This window comes from Dama dama, chromosome 15 (genome assembly GCF_033118175.1).
Source record: "Dama dama isolate Ldn47 chromosome 15, ASM3311817v1, whole genome shotgun sequence".
Classification (NCBI taxonomy): Eukaryota; Metazoa; Chordata; class Mammalia; order Artiodactyla; family Cervidae; genus Dama; species Dama dama.
Window position 1 is genome coordinate 48,563,738 of NC_083695.1, and position 21,757 is coordinate 48,585,494.

Consider the following 21,757-nt stretch of genomic DNA (forward strand, 5'->3'; position numbering starts at 1 on the left):
CCACCTATACTATTCATAAAGTTTTGAGAATTGGCACTAGTATTTTTTTCTCCCACTAGCTATAAATATGCATGACTCATAATTTATCACTTTAAATTCAAAATTAAGATTACAGAAGAATTCACTGGTGGTCCAGTGGTTAGGACTCACAACTTCCACAGCAGGGGGCACGGGCTCAATTCTTTGTCGGGGAACTAAGATCCCACAATGTCATGGCCAAAAAAAAAAAAAAAAAAAAAAATACAGCTTAGTCTGTTTAAAGGATGTCCTTTCATCAGTAAATCTGGGAGCTCATAGATGTATTTTTCTTTAAAGCAATTCACCTTTAAAAGTATGATGCTATTGCTGACCTAGTCATACTTATTAAAAAAGCGGGGGTGGGGGGTGGAGAGAGGCATGAAAAGATTCACCCTAAGAATTTTACAGGTAGAATCAGAGTTTGTAGTACTATCACCAAAGCTCCGCCTCTCTGTATACTGGTGCCAATCAAACTCCAGAGATGGTTTTGGATGTAGTACAAAGGATGACTTTCATTGCTTTACGAGGCAAAGGGAGACAAATCTGGCCTCACCCTTGAAACACTGTCTCAACTGGAGAGCTTGATGAGGGTTTTTCTAACAGTGGATCAAAGGTGGTCTCTGATAAGGGACTCCTAATCTTGATGACTATGCCAAAGCCTTTGACTGTGTGGATCACAATAAACTAGAAAATTCTGAAAGTGATGGGAATACCAGACCACCTGACCTGCCTCTTGAGAAATCTGTATGCAGATCAGGAAGCAACAGTTAAACTGCACATGGAACAATAGACTGGTTCCAAACAGGAAAAGGAATATGTTAAAGCTGTATATTGTCACTGTGCTTATTTAACTTATATGCAGAATACATCAGGAGAGACACTGGGCTGGATGAAGCACAAGCTGGAATCAAGATTGCCGGGAGAAATATCAATAACCTCAGATATGCAGATGACACACCCTTATGACAGAAAGAACTAAAAGCCTCCTGATGAAAGTGAAAGAGTGAAAAGATTGGCTTAAACTCAACATTTAGAAAACTAAGATCATGGCATCTGGTCCCATCACTTCATGGCAAATAGATGGGGAAACAGTGGAAACAGTGGCTGACTTTTATTTTTTTGGGCTCCAAAATCACTGCAGATGGTGACTGCGGCCATGAAATAAAAAGACGCTTACTTCTTGGAAGGAAAGTTATGACCAACCTTGACAGCATATTAAAAAAGCAGAGACATTACTTTGCCAACAAAGGTCCATCTAGTCAAGGCTATGGTTTTTCCAGTAGTCACGTATGGATGTGAGAGTTGGACTATAAAGAAAGCTGAGTGCCGAAGAATTGATGCTTTTGAACTGTGGTGTTGGAGAAGACTCTTCAGAGTCCTTTGGACTGCAAGGAGATCCAACCAGTCCATCCTAAAGGAGATCAGTCCTGGGTGTTCATTGGAAGGACTGATGCTGGAGCTGAAAGTCCAGTACTTCGGCCACCTGATGCGAAGAGCTAACTCATTGGAAAAGACCCTGATGCTGTGAAAGATTGAAGGCAGGAGGAGAAGGGGAAGACAGAGGATGAGATGGTTGGATGGCATCACTGACTCAATGGACATGAGTTTGGGTAAACTCCGGAGTTGGTGATGGACAGGGAGGCCTGGAGTGCTACAGTCCATGGGGTAGCAGTGTTGGACACAACTGAGTGACCGAACTGAACTGAGTCTCGATGAGCTTCTTTGCTCCCTTTAATCTTGCCTCAGGTGATTTCTTGGCTGCTTTTCTCTTGATTTGCAACTGCTCAAATCTACCCTTTGGAACTCATGGAAGGTCATAATGGCGGGCGTCTTGCCTAATAAGAAATGGGGGACAGAAAGACCTGGGAGAAAGCCCCACAGGGTCCCACTCAGTTTCAGTAACTTTAGATTTTGTGAAGATGTGTCTTGAAGACAAGTTCAACTAAGTCACATGCACTACTTAAAAATTTGCACACACAATTTTGGGATCAACTCTATCTACTGTAATATACAAAGCCATATGTTAAAAAAAAATACCAATGACCATATTTAATACAAGAACACTGATATTTGGTTTCACTGACTCCTGTTACTTCCAAGGAAATTCTGGATTCTACCAAGTAGAAACATGACTGATTACTACTGAGAATTCAAGCATCTGCAAAGAAACGAGTTTACCTGTTACCTTTGTCAATTTCCAACTATGTTTGCCTATATACATGTGTGTGTGTGTGTATATATACATATATATATAAACTATTCCTGTCTTCATTATTTTATTGCTCTTAATTATCTTTTTTCATATTTTTTCCTAAATCAGCAATGAAATGCAAAGTTACTGGTCTGTCTTTGAAGAATATTACATAAACAAAAACTTGTCTTCAAATTTTTGCTTTTAAGATTATATAATTTAAAAGAGGATATGATTCTTATTTTTCTCCCCAAAATAGTTTCTTTTGTAACCATATGCCTGGTGATTGAGAATGAGGGAATAAAAATCTTCCCATGCCTTTGATCTACCCTCATTATCACTATTTCTGCCAAGGATGTGTGTTTAGCATTCAAGAGACTTGGCATTATGTGCTCCAATTCCTTCAGTGTCCCCAGTTCAAGTGCTTGCCACTCCTTGGTAAGAATTCTGGAACATAACATTTTAAGACATCCTTCATGACAACTTAAAATCTCTTATTAATTTGATCTAAATTTCCACTATTGGTTTCCTTAATGGATTAATTAAATATCCAGGAAGATGAATACAAAAAAGTTACTGTCCCTTTATTACTGACCTGGCCCACTTATAATTAAGCAGAATTAACATTCAAAGTTCGCTTTGACTGAAAACATAGGAACTGTATTTTCTTAGTATCAGTACTACGATCAAGAAGAAAACCAAGGTCATAATAGTTTTTCCTAGATTGTTATTAGGAGATTAATGTAGCTTAATCACACCCATTTTACTTTCTAGGCTAAGTAATATTAAATGGTGATTAATTCTTCTTTAAAACTTACAAGTACAATCTGCACATACATAATTTTGAGAATAATTTAATACGTTAACTTTGACATACAACTATATTCTAATGTCAGTTTTAATTGTAAAGAAACAGATCCTTACAAGACCAAAATAACCCACAGGCCATGAGATTGGTTTTTTGTTTTTCCTTTTTTGTTTCAAGAGATGTGCACCACAATGGTTCCACATGTAAGGCAAATGCCGTGAATATGAAAGCTATAGTTTACCACACATCTAGAACCCAGGGGAGGTGAATTAGATGGAAGTGGTAGTCATTCTAATTAAACAATCAGGAAACACCATGACAAGTTGGTTTGCAGCATCAAAAGTGTCCATTTAAGTGTCTTTTTTCTTAATGATCAGAGGTCCCACGTTGTCTCCAGTTTCTTCATTGTGTTTTGTGTGAGATCCATCACAGAGTGGGAACTAGGAAGAGAAAGAATGTGAAATGTCTAACTGCAAAATCAGTAGTATCATGTTTGGCAGAGTAAGGTGACACTTAATTCACATATATAATATGATAACTCGGTAGACTTTTCTTGGCTACCTTAGAGATGGTTTTCTGAATGAGCATATGTAAAGTGTACACACTAAGGAGGAGGAAGAAATTGACTTGTGGATAAAACGCAGATCATTAACTGCATTTCCATTTGTGATATCTGCTTATGGATGAGAAAAACCTTTTTAATGTTTATGTATTTGTCATATTTCCTTTCTAGTGAATTGTATCCCTGACCTATCTACTGGAAAGAGTCTAAGTTCATAATTTGTTCAAAATCAATCTGTTCATTATCCTTCTGCTAATCAACTTTATAGCAATTTTTCACCCCAACCCTTTTTAATTTGCTTATTTGTTCATATACTTAATTTCTCTACTTTCATACAAATAAGCAAGTATTTCCCTTGTTAACATCCGTCATGGAGACTTCTTTCTCCTGGAGATGTGATAAATTTCCATTCGTTTTCAAGATCTCACATTTTAGATAAAACAGACATTTTGGTGTTCAGTGGGAGGAAAATGGACAAAATTAAATATCTAACACTGTGTTTCCCAAAGTGAGCTCTGTAAACTAAGAAGTCCTGCAAAATATTCTAATTTGGTTTCATTTCGTACACAAAAAACATATACAGTTCTCTTGATTCACAACATATACTGTTATTTTAAAGAGGATCTACTATTAAAAACACACATACATGGGGTGGGAGATGGGAGGGCTGGTTCAGGAGGGAAGGGACATATGTATACCTGTGGAGGATTCATGTTGACGTATGGCAGAACCAACACAATATTGTAAAGCAATTATCCTCCAATAAAAACATGCACAGATACACACACAATTTTAACCTCAAATTTCCCAGGCTGACTGGATTTACAAACACTTCTCCTTTGATGTCCATTATCATCATGTTCTGCGGAATGCAATTTGCAAAATGCTGTTCTAAGAACAGCACTAAGAACCTGTTGCTTCAGTATTATTAGAAGTGGTTACCTCCCAAATTGTTATACCTTTATTCAAAATTTTATCAAAATTAAGTCTACATATAAAGTGCTTATTTATAGGTTCCACATTATCATATTCATCAGCTTACTATGAGATAATGACTGTGTTTAAGACTGCTTCACTATTAGGCAGGGCTGGTTTTCCTTCACAGTTCTTCTTTGTTAAAACTTTCCGATTTATCCTTTACCTATTTATTCTTCCAAATAAATCTGAGAGTTTTTGGGCCAAGTCCTATTTTATTTCTCTTCTGTTCTTCACCCTCAGGTCTCATGCATTTTTCTGATAAGAACATTTCTGCTTTATATGTTTTACAGGTATTAAGTATAATATTTTCATATCTGACTATTCTTGATATATATCACATATATATATAAATAAATATTTGTGTGTGTGTGCCTGTATATCACTTGTTTTTTGCAAGTATATCCTTCTGTTGTTAAATGATAAAAATAAGAACTCAACAATGTTTTTAGGTGTCTCCTCAGGATTTTACAATTATCAGTAAATTATTTTCTTTCCTTCTATAGTTTACCTTTGATTTTTATTTCATGTCAAATGATGATACCTAGCATCTTTGTTTTATTCTTTTTGTCTGGAACGTACCTTCACTCTAGAATCTAGCTTCACTGTTTGGTATAAGGTACACTCTTCCACTGAAGGAGCCTATTTAGAAGAGTAAAGTACTAGGAGTCTTGGTCTGAAGAGTAAAAATCACCTTATTACTCCATCAAGGAAGTATAATTTTCAGTACCTGAAACTAGACAATGATGGTATATAATCTTTAACTTTGATGAAATGTGTCTAAGACTAAAATAATATTTAGTTGATGTTAAAGAAATTCAATCTTAATTTTACTATCTGTATATAATTCTGAGAGGCAGTAAATTAGTTAAAAACTACCTTAAAAAAACTCAAGGTATCATCATATTGTAAATTTCTAGATGTAAAGTCTATCCTGGGGTAGCAATACAAATGTGATATATATGAAATTTATGTTGTTTCTGTCAATAAGATGTGGCACAGTATATTCGTATTAAAAACAAGTCCTTGCAGCAAAAACATGAACTCAAGCTTTCAGGGTTTTCTTGCATGGATGACCAAACAGGCCATACAAAAATCAAATCAAAATCAAATGTATTCCACAGCAAAGAACAGCATTTCAAAGTGACATATTTAATTTACAAACATAGGTGATTTTACAGTGAGTAAAAAAGTTTGCATTGTAAAAAAAAAAAACCTCCATTTTTATAAATTGGGATCGACATATACACACTACTGTATATAAAATAGATGAACTACGCTGTAATGATTTATACGGGAAAAGAAACTAGAGTGGATATACATATATGTGTAACTGATTCACTCTGCTCTACACCTGAAACTAACACAACATTGTAAATCAATTATACTCCCCTCCCGTCTCCCAAAGGGCTTCCCTTGTGGCTCAGCTGGTAAAGAATCCACCTGCAATGCAGGAGACCTGGGTTCAATCCCGAAGTTGGGAAGAACCCCTGGAGAAGGCAACAGCTACTCACTGCAGTATTCTGGCCTGGGGAATTCCATGGACTGTATAGTCCATGGGGTCACAGAGTCAGACACGACTGAGTGACTTTCACTTACATTTCTCCTCCAAAAAAAAGAGTGACTAAGTAGACCTTGGCTATTTCTTAACTTTTATGCTTTTTTAAAAGTATATAAAGCTTTGCATGCCTTTAAAATGTAAACTCAGGATTCAAAATCATTCTGTTCAGAGGCACATATATCTTTTAATAGTACTTCCTATATTACCTAACATTAGTCAGAATAATCTCCCAAACTTCATGTGAAGATTAGGCATTCTATATTTATCCATTAGAGATTTCTTATTTTAAGATGATGAGAAGACCCGACTTTTTTCCCCCCACAAACAACAAAGAGCCAAAATGAGTTATTTCAAGAAAGGATTAGCAATTTCATAAAAATATGCTGTATGTATTAAAGAAATATATTTATTAAAATTAACTCATATTTCTGAATACAGTATAAACTAATGAATGTTAATTATTGGTACAAAAATTCAAGTGGCAAATTACCTGACAATATTTGTGTTTTTCAGAAAGTGTCTCATTTCATTTTTAACCTTTCTGTGCAGGAGAAAGAAAACATGTGGTGGATATATACTTTTGAGCATAATCTAGGAGGTACAGCAGTTTTTGTATTAAATAATAATATAATGAAAACATGAATTTTATTAGCCCTCTTTCATTTAAAATTTTATATGTGTTAAAAATGTCAAGCAAAGGGCTGAAATTAAAAAAAAAACACAAAGGGTATATTTAACTCAGTTCATGTAGTACCAATACTTAAAAGAATCAGAAAACTGATGAGGAGAAAACATTTAGCTCACAGATGACTCTAAATTTGTTCTAAGATGTCACTGTTTGTTTATTAACAAATCCTGGAGAAAATTTTGAGAATTAAATTGGCTGAATTCTCTGTATGTCCAGAAAATATCCTATCATTTGTTAACCCAATTAGAAAATTAAAAATCCCAAACAGCTTTACAACTAGAGAAGACAGGGTGTGGAGAAGAGATGGGAATAAATGTTTAGGGGAAAAAAAACTCTAGAGATCCTTGTTCTCCTCTTGGAAAGCTAGCAAACTCGGCAGGATGTTCATAAGAAAACACAAAATGTGTTTCTTCTTAATGGTCGGTTCTTCTAATGGTTGGTAACAGAAATTAAGCTGCTTCTGTTTTTAGGGAGATTCAACATGGAGATAAATAAACACTCCTTATTGAATTATCTATTCTACTTGTAAAAATAAAAAAAAAAACAAAAAAACAACTGAATCTTCCTTCTCTAAACTCTGTATTTTTACTTAGAGTTTGGATTATAATTTCCAAGGAGGCTGCCTGGGGCCATTTGGCTCATTACCATAAATTGTTCTGAGGAATGAACTTGCTTTGGTAGAGAAAGAAAATAAAAGCAATGAGATCTTTTAGACTACAGGAGAGAATATGATATTTTATACCATTCTTGTGTACTTAACTTTAGCAAAGTTAAGCATAAGATAATAGGAAAATACGTAAGAAAAAATTAAGACTTTACAAGACTGTCTTCATATGAATTGAGCAAGTGATGTAACCAATGTTTAGAATATCGTGTCTGTGAAGAAAGGTAGTCAGTGCAATGCACCTCTAACCATTAATGGGATGGAGACTTTCCATAATCACACCCCAGCCCCCCAAAACAGAAACAAACCTACCACAAATTCTGAAGTTGTAAAGCAAAGAAAATGATTCTCCAGTTACATTTCATTTCAGTTTCAGCTGAGCTCCTGATAAAAACTGGCTCATCTTTCCTCTTATTTCTTGGTCTGCTTTCTCCTTCCGTCCTTGTTCAAACTTTCTCCTGCCTACCCAACAGCCACCACACAACTGAGTAAATGATGTAACCTATTGGAGGTGCGTAGGGGGTGGGGATCTAGTAAGACTGCTAACACTGTTCCCTCTAATATCAAGGTTCCCTCACCTTGTCTTGAAAGACTATTTCTTGTTAAGGCCGAGTCTCAAATCACTGCTGGTACTCTTGTTTCCTTCCACCCTCTCCACACACCACTGTCTCAGATGGGATTTCTCCCTGTAGTTGTTTTAATCATTTCCTCTGTAGTGGCTCCTTTTTCTCTCACTTTACTTAGGGATAGCCCTCTTGTGAAACACTGTGAAACAGGCCAGTTTCTGAAGAGCAGAGCCAAACCAGTGGGGCGGGGTGTGGGTGGGAAGAGAGGAGCATGCATGTTAAAAGCATGTAATTTCTGAACATGACTAAGAGATCTGATTCATTAGGTCTGAGAAAACTGCTCAAAATGTTAGAAACACCCAACAGATTACTAGTGACTGTACCTTAAGAATGAATGAGAGGAGAGATGGACAAATGAAGAGTATGGGATTAACAGATATAAACTATCACACATAAAAAATAGATAAGCAATACAGATTTACCATAGAGCACAGAGAATTATATCCAACATCTTGTAATAACCTATAATGGAATATAATCAGCAAAAACTCCCCAAAACTGAATCACTACACTGTACACCTGAAACTTACACAATATTTTTTTTTAACTTTTTATTTTGTTTTGGGGTATAGCTGATTAACAAGCAGTGTTGTGATAGTTTCAGGTGAATAGCAAAGGGACCCAGCCAAACATATACATTGAAACTTACACAATATTGTAAACTGACTACACTTTGATAAAAAAAGAATGAATTAAAATTGAATTAGCTTGTATCACAGGCAACTTTTTTTTTTGGATAGGAGTTTAAATTTTGTTATATTATTAATATTATAAAAACAACTGGTTTATATGAAGAAAAACTACTGAATATAAACTCAATATAGCCATCCAATCAAAGTTATCGGTTATAAGCCTTCTGTGCATAGACATGTAAATATATGACTTGGCACCTGTGTGACAACCTTAAGAGCCTCAGGAATGTGCGGACTTTCCAAAAATTTCTGGAGAGCAAGCACATGCACTAATTTGAAAAGCATTCAAAGTGATCTCTGAATTCACTCATGTGGGAATAAAAAGTGCCCAAGCTTCAGTGAAACTTTAGAACTCACAAATCATAGATGCAAAGAGGATTAATAATGACATAAAAGACTAGCTTAAAAAGAAAGAAGACATTGAGAAAATTGAAACATTTAAACCATTAACTTGTGTCCATTTGTGATTTTTCCTGAAATACTTGAGATTTTAGTTTGTAAAAGTCCATATTTGAAAAAAAAAGTCCATATTTGCTTTACTGACCCTTTGTTGCTGTTTTTCAGTCGCTTAGTCATGTCCAACTCTTTGTGATCCCATGGACTGCAGCATGCCAGGCTCCTCTGTCCTTCACCATCTCCTGGAGTTTGCTCAAATTCATGTCCATTGAGTTGGTGATGCTATTTAACCATCTCATCCTATGCCACACCTTTCTCCTTTTGCCTTCAGTCTTTCTCAGTATCAGGGTTAATTCCAATGAGTTGTGTCTTTGCATAAGGTGTCCAAAGTATTGGAGCTTCAGTTTCAGCACTGGTCTTTCAAATGAATCTTCAGGGTTTATTTCCTTTAGGATCAACAGGTTTGATCTCCTTGCAGTCCAAACAACCAACCAAAGAAAACACTCTTTACTTGGCTTCACTCAAGCAGTCTTTGTATTTCTTTTTCTTTCCATTCAGTGTCATATTTACACATTCATACTGTAACCAACTTGGACACAGCTCCTATTCTAATTATTCCGTCCAAATGATGCCAAAAGGTCAATTGCTTAACCCCACAGTCTTAGTATAATAGTCTATTCACCTTCTTGTCTTTTGCACATGCTGACGTTCGTAACAAAATCTTCTTTGAAATTTTTCTCTTTTTCACACTGAAGCCATGATATTCTTAGTTTACATTTAGCTCTGGTGTCCATTTCATCTCCCTTTTTTTGGCTCTTTTTCCTTTTTAGAAGATGCAGAAAATTCTCCAAAGATTTCTTACTTAGCCCTTCCTTGATTTTTATCTGTATCAAGGATCTGCTGCACTCCTACCCTTGACTCAGAGTTTTGCTGATTGCCATCTCCAACCCTGATGTCTCAACTTTAGTCCCACACTTCAGACTGCTGAATGTTTCCATTCAAATGTCACCTCAATGTCACTCTTTGAAATTGCACTCTTCATTGGTGTGCTGAAAAATCAGCCATTCACTCCGAATCCCTTATTTCCATTGATGGTACCATCTCATCTAACCCTACAATCCTATCTTAAGCAAGACACTTCAGTGAGCTTCAGTTTTCCTCCCTCAATCTTCTGCACAAATCATTCACAGCTAATCCTTCCTTCACTGGCTAATCCTTCCTTCAAAATGTTTCATGTATCTGTTCATTTTTCTTCATTCCCACAGTAAGCACTCTGGTTTAAGTACAATTTTATGTCTGAACTCCCTGACAGGGAGCGCCCCCATGTTGGGAGGCAAACTCCTTGCGAAGGTGAAACAGGAGGGAAGGGGGCAGTGCACAATCTTGAGAAGAATGACGTAGCCCAAGGACATGACATAAACTCATTAGAACCAAACAGGTCCAAGATGGCGAACAAGTCGACTTCCACTAGAACTTAAGCCCCCATATAAGATCACTGTAATACTGGGTTCCAGTCCCCACCACATGGGTTCAAGTCCAAGCCACGTAGGCTACAGTCCCAAGCAGGTTTCTCGCTGGGTTCGAGACCCAGAACATGGGTTCAAGCTCCAGTTTGAGGTGAACTGTTTCCTTGGTACTTAAGATTTTTGATTTGGACTCATTCTTTCGAGGAAGGAGGTGCAAGGACCAGACTAGAGTCTTCACTGATTCATCTTCCCAGGGGGCAATTGAACTCCTTTGGATATCACTAAGTTTTTCCAGAAAATTCGAGCCCACAGTGTAACAAACTCTTTCTCTTTATTTAAAGCACCCATAGTGCACCAACTATACATATCTATGACACCTGCTGTTTCACTATTTAAGTGTTTCCACGAATGTATCTAGTAATAGAAGCTAAATGAACTATTTACGATCACTGACTAAAGAACCAATACAACTCTGGACTTAGAAATTCCTTAATTTCTAAAGATATTACTTTTTATATCTTGGTGAGCAACTACAGAATGAAACCTATTATAGGTGTTAATTAAAAAAAACAGATCTAGTCTATAGAATATTATTGAGGATTATTTTCTAGCAACCTCAATAGTATGTATAAACAATCCCACACTCCAAATGAACAGTGCTCTTCTGAAGGAACAATTTGTTGTAACAGGACTATTAATTTTTGGTTCATATTCCGTATGTTCATCAAGCAGTTTTCAAGCAGAATGACATAATCTAAGTGGTCTATCACCATTGGATTATACAACATCAACTGCAGCCAGAGAAGGGCGTAAGTAGAATATGCTTTCTAGTACCTGGTATGTGACTTCTTCCTTATCTGCAACATGTAATTTGTGATAATGGCTTTCCACTGTGGGACAAGGTCCCTGATACAACTTGCTTTCAGAAATAGATACATCATTTTTACTGTCTATGTTCTTAGGCCTGATGGTGTCAAATCTATTTTATTTACATGCTAAATAGTGGAAGTACACACAATATGTCATCATATTTCTCTAAATATACCAGAAATTCTAAAGTCATTCAATGTATGAAGCTTTTCAAGATGACCTCAGAAGAACATTTTACCATCTTTAGGTCACTAGCTGTCATCACTATCCAGAAGCTGCAGGTATCACAGAGATACTTCCAAATGGAACTTGGTAAAATGCAATTTTCACAAAAGAAAAAAAGATACAAAAAAATCTTGGGTTAGATATTCAAATGTAGGAGCTGCAACTTAAAGAAAGCTTAGGATACAGGGTCAGTAAATATGTACTAGGTAAGAAATCTTCAGGGGCAATTTTCTAACAGTTTCTCTTGATATTTCTTTTTTTTTTAACTAGCATTTAATTTTTATTTGTTTAAAAAAAAAAACTTTTTATTTTCTGTTGAGGTATAAAGCAAAAGTAAAGTGAGTCACTCAGTCATGTCTGACTCTTTGCGACCCCATGGACTGTATAGTCCATGGAATTCTCCAGGCCAGAACACTGGAGTGGGTAGTAGCCTTTCCCTTCTCCAGGGGATCTTCCCAACCCACAGATTGAACCCAGGTCTCCTGCATTGTAGGTAGATTCTTTACCAGCTAAGCCACAAGAGAAGCTTAAGAATACTGGAATGGGTAGCTTATCCCTTCTCCAGGGGATCTTCCTGACCCAGGAATCGAATCCAGGTCTCCTGCATTGCAGGAGGATTCTTTACCAACAGAGCTACTAGCTGATTAACAAACAATGTTGTGATAGTTTCAGGTGAATCTCTAGATATTTCCAAATCTTGTCCTAGAATCTAGGAGCTTGAAATCCCAAGAGGAAAAAAAAAAAAAGAACCTCTTCTATTTCTCTTTGTATTTATTTATTATTTTATTTAATTTTTTGTTTCTCTTTTTATTTAGGCTGCATACTCCTTTTCCTGGGATAGTGGACGCTAAGACACACTTGGGGAGGAAATTCTAAACATAAGCAAAGGAATTTTTCCCTCTTCTTTGGCAAAAAATATGGTTACATTCACCTAACTCAATGAGGGTGTGATGTAACTTTACTTCATGGTGGTTATACATTTCAGTAAATATATTTCTGAAGAGTACACAGAAAATAGAGAAAACAGAGATTCCATTAAAAAGAGAAAGAAAAGAAGAAGGCGTGGTGGTGGTGTAGTTGCTAAGTCGTGTCTGATTCTTGCGACCCCATGGACTGCAGCCCACCAGACTCCTCTGTCCATGGGACTTTCCAGGCAAGAATACTGGAATGGGTTGCCATTTCCTTCTCCAAGGACTCCAGGTCTCCTGCATTGCAGGTGGATTCTTTACTGATTGAGACACCAGGGAAGCCCAAAGAACAGGTATCTTAACAATTCTTGACAGAATAGTTTAAAAAGAAATGTTACATAAACATGACATTGACATGAAGGACTTGTTTCTCTTACCTTTTTGGACCTCCAACAACGGCAGTACACGGCTTTATCTCCCAAATCCTCCATGTCAAAAGCATGTACTACCTTGGGGTTGTCTTTCTGGATGTGAGGGTTTACCATAGATTTGTTGCGATGATCTTTAACATAAAATCTTTTGTAAGCTAGATAACCAATGGCAGCTGTTCCAGCAGCAATGGTAACAGCTGCGATCCATTCAACTAGAGTAGGGAAGGAAAACAGGAATAATTACTAAAACCAAAATGCGTACTAATAATCTAACAACAATGTTCAGGAAATCCAAGTTTTGAGTATTAAGCATCCCACAAAGGTTTTTAATGTTAACAAAATGATCAGAACACACTGGTGTAGTAGTCCCTTGTTAAAACTTTCCCCAGCCCTTACTGAAGCAATTGTATATTTTCTATTGAGTGACGTTAGCTAAATTAAGATAGAAGAGAGAAATGTAAAAATTATTCCATGGTTGGAGAAGGAAAAACAAGGCTTGGTAATCATTTAAAAGTGTTCATAAATAGATTTAAAGTAACCTGTGAGCCTGCACATACCTATTGCTTAATAAAAAAAAAAAAGGCAGAATAACTCTGATACATAACGAATTCAGATTACAAAGAAGGCCATAAAAATTCAGGTTACAAACAAGACCCACTTATCCCTCTTACTATCAGGAGGTGATTATGTTAACAAAATGACTCATCAGAGTTCATTTAAATAGTAGGTCCTTTAGTCATTTAAAAATGAATAACCTCAAAGAGAAATGTTATCCAAAGAAAAAGCAAGAAAGGACAAATAAAATTAAACCAACCCTTAATAATAAACATTCAAAGGAATATATCCAGCAGTATTCTGGTCTTCAAGTCATGCAAATTTTTTTGTTTGTTTTTTAATTTCAAAGTGTCTCATTAAAATAAAAACCAGAATATACTAATTTCATAGAAAATATAGTTATGGTTAGATTCTCCTTTAATAAATTCTAAATTTCCATGATCCACTAGTGGATGATATGAATTCTCTACAAATTCATTTTAAATTTAATCACTGTTTGTATGGCTGAGTCCCTTCACTGTTCAGCTGAAACTATCACAACATTGTTAATAGACTAGACCTCAATACAGAATGTTTTCAGTGTTAAAAAAAAAAAAATTAATGACATTTTCCTGCCCAATTATTTGCTTGACTAATAGGCCATCTATTTATTCTTTTTTAAAGTAGCTTTTCAAGGATCCCTTGGAAATCCAAGCACTTAAAATCTACCCCAGTTCCAGAGAATTGTGGAGAGAAGAGGGTGCTGCATAGTCTGGTTAGCCTCAGCCTCAGAGGAGAGTTGTCTAGTCCCAGCATGGAATGGACTGCAGGAAGAAGTTGAACAGGGGTCAGGATAAACACACTGGACTGCGTCCCAGCATTTCCTGAGTCAGATCTTCTCAGTGTTTGAAATAAGTTCCCAGACTATCAAGTAAAGCCCTAGAGAGATAAGTACAAAAAACACATTCCAAAGCCAAATAAAAACATAAAATGAATAATTAACTGTATTGTATGGCTTACTTGCACTACTGAGTCAAATTTCTTATTGTACTAATGTGAGTAATCACTGAATCTAATTGTACCTTACATAAAATTGGAGCTCATTCTTACAAAACTCTAATGGAAGGAAACAAGCATTCTACACTTAGTTCCTTTTATCTTAGTCTTCTCTTCTAGCTTGTTTAATAATTTAGTTTTTATCAAGTGTTTCTAATTAGCATGTTCCTTGGCTCCTGTTTTCAACCACAGTATTTTTCTCTGCGAAAAAATTTAGTTTGTTTTTCTGGCAACATAACCTTTCTGTTCCTCCCTGCTATAATCCCCTAAAACAAACATTAACTTTATACCCTTCCCATGTGCTGCATGACTGAGAAAAGTTAATAAGTCATTTGAGAGTTTCAAACCTTTGGCTGAAAGATATTTTCAGCTACACACCTTGTATAGATTTGTCTTGAATGTTATGTCTCATTAATCAAAAATTTTTACAAAATTTCTTTCTGTATTACAAATGTTATTTTTTTCCCTCAGTGATAAAGGATATATATTTTTTGTTTTTGGTGCCACTGTACATCTTATGGGATCTTAGTTCCCTGACCAGGGATTGAACCCAGGCCCATGGCAATAAAGGCATGGAGTCCTAACTGCTGGATTGCTGGAGAGTTTCCTGCCTTGAATTTTACCTGCTTCATAGTATCATTCTGTGGCAAATCCAAGCAGGGCTAACACTAGCTCTGATTTCTAGTTTGATTCAAGATCTTCCTTTCTGACGCATTTTTTCAATCATGGAATTACCTTGAGAAAATGTCAGGAGGTATGGGAATCCACTTCTTAGCTAAGGGAAAGCCACTCTGAATAGCTAATTACCCATCACAAAATGGGCTAAAATAGAGCTTTGAAGGTATATATTCAATTATGTTTTCTGAATGCTAAATCCTTAGGGCAAACTTACAAGTGGGAAACAGCCAAAAGACTGAAATAAAATAATTCCCTAAATGCTGTTGATCTTAGTTACTCCTTACTTTTGAGGTGAAATTTGAAGTATTGCTAACATATTTGTTTTAATGGTGCCTACATAGTACATGAAGGTCTGAGATTGAAAAAGAACTATAATTGGCTAGGATTAATTTGTCTCAAAACATGTACTCTGTTACCCTAACCCAAGGAGGGTCACTTATGACAGTATATAAATTTCACGGCACCATATGTGTGCTAGGGAAATGGCTTTGCATTTGCTCCAGTGAGTTTGATATAATCATACAGTCAGATAAGGTCTTAAGAAAACAACTTCCATCCCTCCCTCCTTCCCAAATTCTAATTCTCTAACCTCATTAGAGACAAATGTAAAAGTTCCCAGAATAAGAAAAATGTTGCTGTTTTATCATTTCATTACTGCAGCCTGAATCAGTCTTTCTGGCAAAAAGCTATGGATGCCACTGGCAACTCTAGGGAAAAGAGAGAAAAGGGAACTATATGGAGATAGACGAGAATAATGATGGATTCAAAAGTCAACAATTACAATGGACAAGGAATTGAAAACTCAAGACAGTAAACAGATAAAAGCAATAAGCAAAACCCAAGTCACATTTAGTTCTTGATAGTGTATACGTCTATGAAGAACAGACACAATCTCAGGGTAAACAAGGGATTTTATCAAGACCTAATTTCTAAAGATATTTCAGTTGGCACCTTTCAGACATTCTTTCAAAATTGGGGTCCAGAAATATCCTGAGCTTTATTTCTGCCTCTTCTAGTTACCCTTACTTCCCTTTTTCGTACGCCTCAGTGTACAGTAGTCCTAGTTAGATCAAATGCTTACCTTGCTTAACAATGCTTTCTATCTATACAATTATCACATGTGCCAATATAGAAAATACAAAAAATACATTTTGAAATAATCTTTCCCTTTCTTACTCTTCCCTTGGCTTACATTCTTTGTATATAATCTTTGGTTTTCTTAGTATTAATTACAGATAGAGAAAACATCAACTTATTCCCAAATCCCACACCCTCACTTATAACTCATTTCTTAACTTTTCTTTACTGTGGGAATCATTTGCTTTAACCCAAGACAGAAACCTCACCCTGCTTCTTTTCCTTTAGCCCCTTGGCCCCAAACTGTCCTCTCCTGACCAGTGTCAACTGCCATGGAATCAGAATGCACCCTCCGCCTCAGGAGACGGGGAGGGGAGCTGGGCTTAAATCTCTGCCTTTCTCGGGTCTCCCTCAGCTCCGTAGGCTATGCTTGGTAATGTTCTTCTTTCCAGGCCCAGTGTACAGGCAGTGTCCAATGTTAGTTCAATGAAAAGATATAACAGATTCCTAATTTGAATTTGCTACTCCATCTGTCCATCCTACTATCACATTGTTCTCACAAAAATGACTTCTCTATGGCCTCATCTTATCCTTCAGTATCAAAGTGTGGAATTCAAATACTTCCTGAGATTAAAAATAAAACTTCATGATGGAACGCTTCAGACCAACACAGAAAATAGTGTACTGAACTCCCATTTATCCTCACTCAGCTCCAACAAATATCAATTCTCTCCCAATCTTGTTTCATCGATAGCTCCCAAGTCCCTTCATTATTTATTGCTTATAACCTATAGGAGCTATCGCCTTTATTTGCAGTATGATCTGCACATTCCTTCTCAGATAAAAAACAAATCCTTGAATAGTTACTTTAAATGACTCAATAAATTTATTGAACCCAAGCAGTATTTTTATATGTTGAGATTAAATGGAATGGAGAATTATAGTCAGTTTCAAATAAAAGAGACAACAATATAACAGTCAGAGGATTAGTTTTGGTTACACGCATCGTAGTGCTGGTGGCTTCCCTGATGGTTCAGTCGGTAAAAAATCCCCCTGCAACATAGGAGACCAGGGTTGGAAAGATGCCCTGGAGAAGGAAATGGCAACCACTCCAGTATTCTTGCCTAGAAAATCCCATGGACAGAGGAGTCTGGCGGGCTACAGTCCATGGGGTCGCAAAAAGTCAGACACCACTTGGCAACTAAACCACCACCTCCATTGTAGTGCTCAGGGCTTGGGTTACATAACAAAGCACAAGGCAGATAGCCTAACACCTATTTCATACCTTGAGAGTAAAGTAGAAGGAAAGGTATTAAGGATGAGAGCAGATTCAATGAGTTTTAGAGACACAGAGGAGCAAGAAGTTTAGTAAACTTCCTAGAAGTAACCTATTGGGTATGAGGAAGAGTCATTCGAGAACGGGACTCTGTAGCAGTGAAAGCTGCTTAATGTTTCTTATAGTTTCTAAAACTGTAATAAATATTTGGGGTCCTATAAAAAGGGGCTTTTCAGGTGGCACTAGTGATAAAGAATCTGCCTGCTAATACAGGAGATGCAAGAGTCTCAGGTTCAATCCCTGGGTCAGGAAGATCTCCTGGAGTAGGAAATGGCAACCCACCCCAGTATTCTTGCCTGGAAAATTTCAAGGACAGAGTCTATCAAGCCATAGTCCATGGGGTCACAAAGAATTGGACACGACTGAGCACACATACAAACACACACTCACAGACATTACATAAAAAGTATGTTTGGTATAAGAATGTCAATTATACATCAGTAAGGAAAAAAAGTGGGTACCAAAAGCCATCTCTCTGACTGGGATTGTTGGATTACAATTCCAATTACTCATCCTCATTGCCTCTCCCAGATTCATGTCCTGACCTGATCTGCATTCATTTTATTTCTAGCTCAACCATTATTTTTTTAAAATTTATTTTATTATTCTTATTGTAATTTATTTAATTTTTGGGTGAGGTGAGTGGCATACAGGATCTTAGTTCCCCGACCAAGGACGGATCCCAGGACCCCTGCATTGGAAGTGAGTGAGTGACAGTCTCTCAGTCATGTCTGACTCTTTGCAGTACCACGGACTGTAGCCCACCAGGCTCTTCTGTCCATGTATTTCTCTAGGCAAGAATACTGGAGTGGGTTGCCATTTTCTTCTCTAGGGGATCTTCCCGACCCAGGGATCAAACACGGGTCTCCAGCATTGCAGTCAGATTCTTTACCATCTGAGCCACCCTGGAAGCTTACTATTAAGAGACACTTCTAAGTATAAAGATAGGTCAACTTAAAAAGTATCAGCAGATACATGCTTGACTTTATCTTAGACCTATAGACAATATATTAGAATATGTAATGAATCCACACACCTTTTCCAAAGGCATATCTGAAATAGAAGTAGCAATAAAGTTATAAATGACAATCATCAATCAGATGAAATAATTTAGATGAAGATTTTCTCTAAGAGATTTGCTACTCCATCTGTCCAGAGTCCTAACCACCAAACCCTCAAGGAAGTCTCCCACCCATTATTTCTTTCCCTGAATATAGACAAGAATTCTGCATGCATATACACACCCTTTTTTAAAAATTTAACATTTATTTATATCGTGCTTTGTTGTTATGGTGGGTTTAGTTGCCAAGTCGTGTCTGAATCTTTTGTGACCCCATGGACTGTGGCCCACCAGGTTCCTCTGTCCAGGGCCAAATGCCATCCTATTCCCTTTATAACAATATAATATATACACAAACTATAAAACATATATATAATTCACTTACTTAACTGAGAAAAGACATGAGCATCCTCCCCCAAATCAAAAGATTTAAGCTGATTTTCAATCTATAGCAATGAACAGGTTTGGTTTAAAAACAGAGTAGAAGAATTTGAGATCTAGATGGATATTCTGTCCCTTGCCACACCACAGTATTTGTGGAAGAAGGCACCCATAGAGGTGATTTTACAAAGGCTTTGGGCCCCTCCCCATAGTCCTCACAACAATCCTTATGCTTTTAGGTGAAATAAAAACTTTCAAAACTTCAAAATAAGTTGTGCAAATAACCAGCTCTTCTACACTGCATTAGTAATTTAAAAATGTCATGTGTTATCACTCTCATTCAGTTAGGTAACTTTTGGCTACAAGTGAATTCGCCAATTTATAGAATCTATTACAAAATTAGGGCACAAGTTATCAGGGATCTGTTACAGAACCTGGCACTAAATGAATCAATAATGCTATTTTAATTAACTTCTGGACAATCTCTTTACCTAACTACTTTTACAGGCAACCAAACTCTGAGGTGTGGCGTTTTATATCTGGGCAAAGATCACTTCTATCACGCACCGGGTATAATTATTATATTAACAATTATATTACCACTAAGAATTGCTATAAAATGAAGCTCCATATTAATTGACTTCTAGAAGGTCCCTTAATTTTAATCGGACCTTCTGTGAAGTAAAATTTCAGAAAACTAGGTAGCAGCACTAGGGAAGCAAGGCTGAGAAACGTGAAGGCTCAACGAGCTGTTTTCAAATCCTCTCTCCTGGACTACCGCCACGGAGCGCCAGATGCCAGAGGCATAATTGAAAAAAAAAAACACAACACACCCCCAAACTGGTAAAACTGAAGACTTCGGATTGCGTTTCTTCCTTTTAAAAAAATGTGCAAAACTAAGATGTGATTAGTCATGCCTCGCTTGAGAGCTTCAGGAAACCCACGTTTTCACTCCACGGTGATTTAAACCTTGAGAAGGGGGAAGGTTTTTTTTTTTTTTTTTTTTGCTTTTGTTTTCACCTTTCCTTTTTCCCAAGCCCTGTGACCTAACAGAGAGGAGTTTCAGGGGAGAACAAGAAAAGCTAGCAGAGTACCGGGATCATTAGGATTTAGGGTTTGGCTAGCTAGGGGAAACGAGGTCTAGACCTGGGTAGATACCTGCATGGCCCCCACGCCACTTATGCCCCGCGATCGTAGCCTGATCTTGCCCCTCTGTCCCATGCGGCCCGGGGAACCTGCAGGCCCGTGGAGCTTTTGCCCTTCTCTATTTCAAGGTTATAGGACTGGCGGGAACGCACGGCAGCAGTATCAGTCCAAGGAGGTGCTGAGTAAGCTGCAACCAATGCGCAGGCCGCCAGGCGCACCCACTCCCGCGCCCCACTTCACCTCGTACGCTGGAAGTCATACTCATGGCGCCGTCACTTGCAAGGGTGTGCACAGGACACCGAGCACAAACCGGCTCGCGCGGACAGCAGGACTCAAGGTGCGACAGGCGTACGTCCTAAGGGCACTGACTCCAGGCAGCTAACGCGCAGGCGCCGCGACTGGCCGTCAGCACGTGTGTATTAAGCACCCGGGCTGATACTGAGCATGCGCGGAGCTGAGTCCCGGCCCTTTAGGAAGTGTTGACTACGGATTTTGACAGCCACAAGAGGAGGGAGGAGGAAGAGACCGAGAGGGATAGCAACTGAGTTTGCGCAATCCTGAGGGGCTTGGTCCTAGAGCCCAGCGGACCCACCTTTGGAATAGGGAGTCCGGGCCAGGTTTTATGTCTCTCCCAGGTGTGCGGATTTATGGGGGCGGATTGTCTGTGCTGATATAACACTTGCCATAGTCGGATATCTAAGATTTCACTCCCAAATTTCTTGCTTAGTCTGGTACCTGTAAGGCCAGGTCCAGTTTTCATTTGAAATGCCAAACACAGGAACCAACTGTGGTGTCCCATCCAGAATCTCCCCCTCGCTCCCAGTGTGCACCCCCCCCCCCCTTTTTTTCCCCCTGATTTCGACACAATTCTCCATCTATTGAGCATCTTGGAACTTGCTCTAAGGGTCCAGTGGGAGAGAGAGAAAAAAAATCCGGCTGATTTCTTTTAAAAAGCGTTCTCACTTAAAAAAAATTAAGATTATTTCCTATCTTCTACAGTCTGAAATTAGTGTCGCTTTCAAAATTTTTTTGAATAAGATGTTTATAACTTGTTATAAGTTGTTAAGAGGCACCAATTTGGTGAGGAGGATAGGATTACTTAAAGGGTGTTTTGAAGGCTGCCTGGTTTTACTCCTATTGTATCTTTCCGGAGCGGGAGTTGGAGGGAGGTGATTGCGGTAAAAGGTGGTCTTCCAAGCCACCCAGGACAACGCTTCTGCCTCCCAACTCTTAACCAGTGACTGACTGCCCCTTAAGACTGCGAGAACCAGACGTCTTTAAGCCGGGGACGCGCTAAAACGCATACTGAATGAATGGACTAGCCCGTGCAGCACCAAAAGGCCCATCGGGTGGGGGTGAGAAGAGCTCCGCTCGTGCTCGCCCCTTCCAGGTCCTTCCGCTCGCCCGG

At 37.8% G+C, this 21,757-nt stretch overlaps 1 protein-coding gene across 1 annotated transcript; it reads right to left on the minus strand.

The window, feature by feature from the left end:
* Positions 1 to 3,047: 3,047 nt before the first annotated feature.
* Positions 3,048 to 20,748, minus strand: CISD1 (CDGSH iron sulfur domain 1). The gene is made up of 3 exons (XM_061162067.1): positions 20,590 to 20,748; positions 13,088 to 13,293; positions 3,048 to 3,457 (listed from the first exon to the last, which is right to left on the minus strand). The coding sequence occupies exons 1-3, from the start codon at positions 20,612 to 20,614 to the stop codon at positions 3,368 to 3,370; spliced, it is 321 nt and encodes a 106-aa protein (XP_061018050.1). The 5' UTR covers positions 20,615 to 20,748; the 3' UTR covers positions 3,048 to 3,367.
* Positions 20,749 to 21,757: the final 1,009 nt, after the last annotated feature.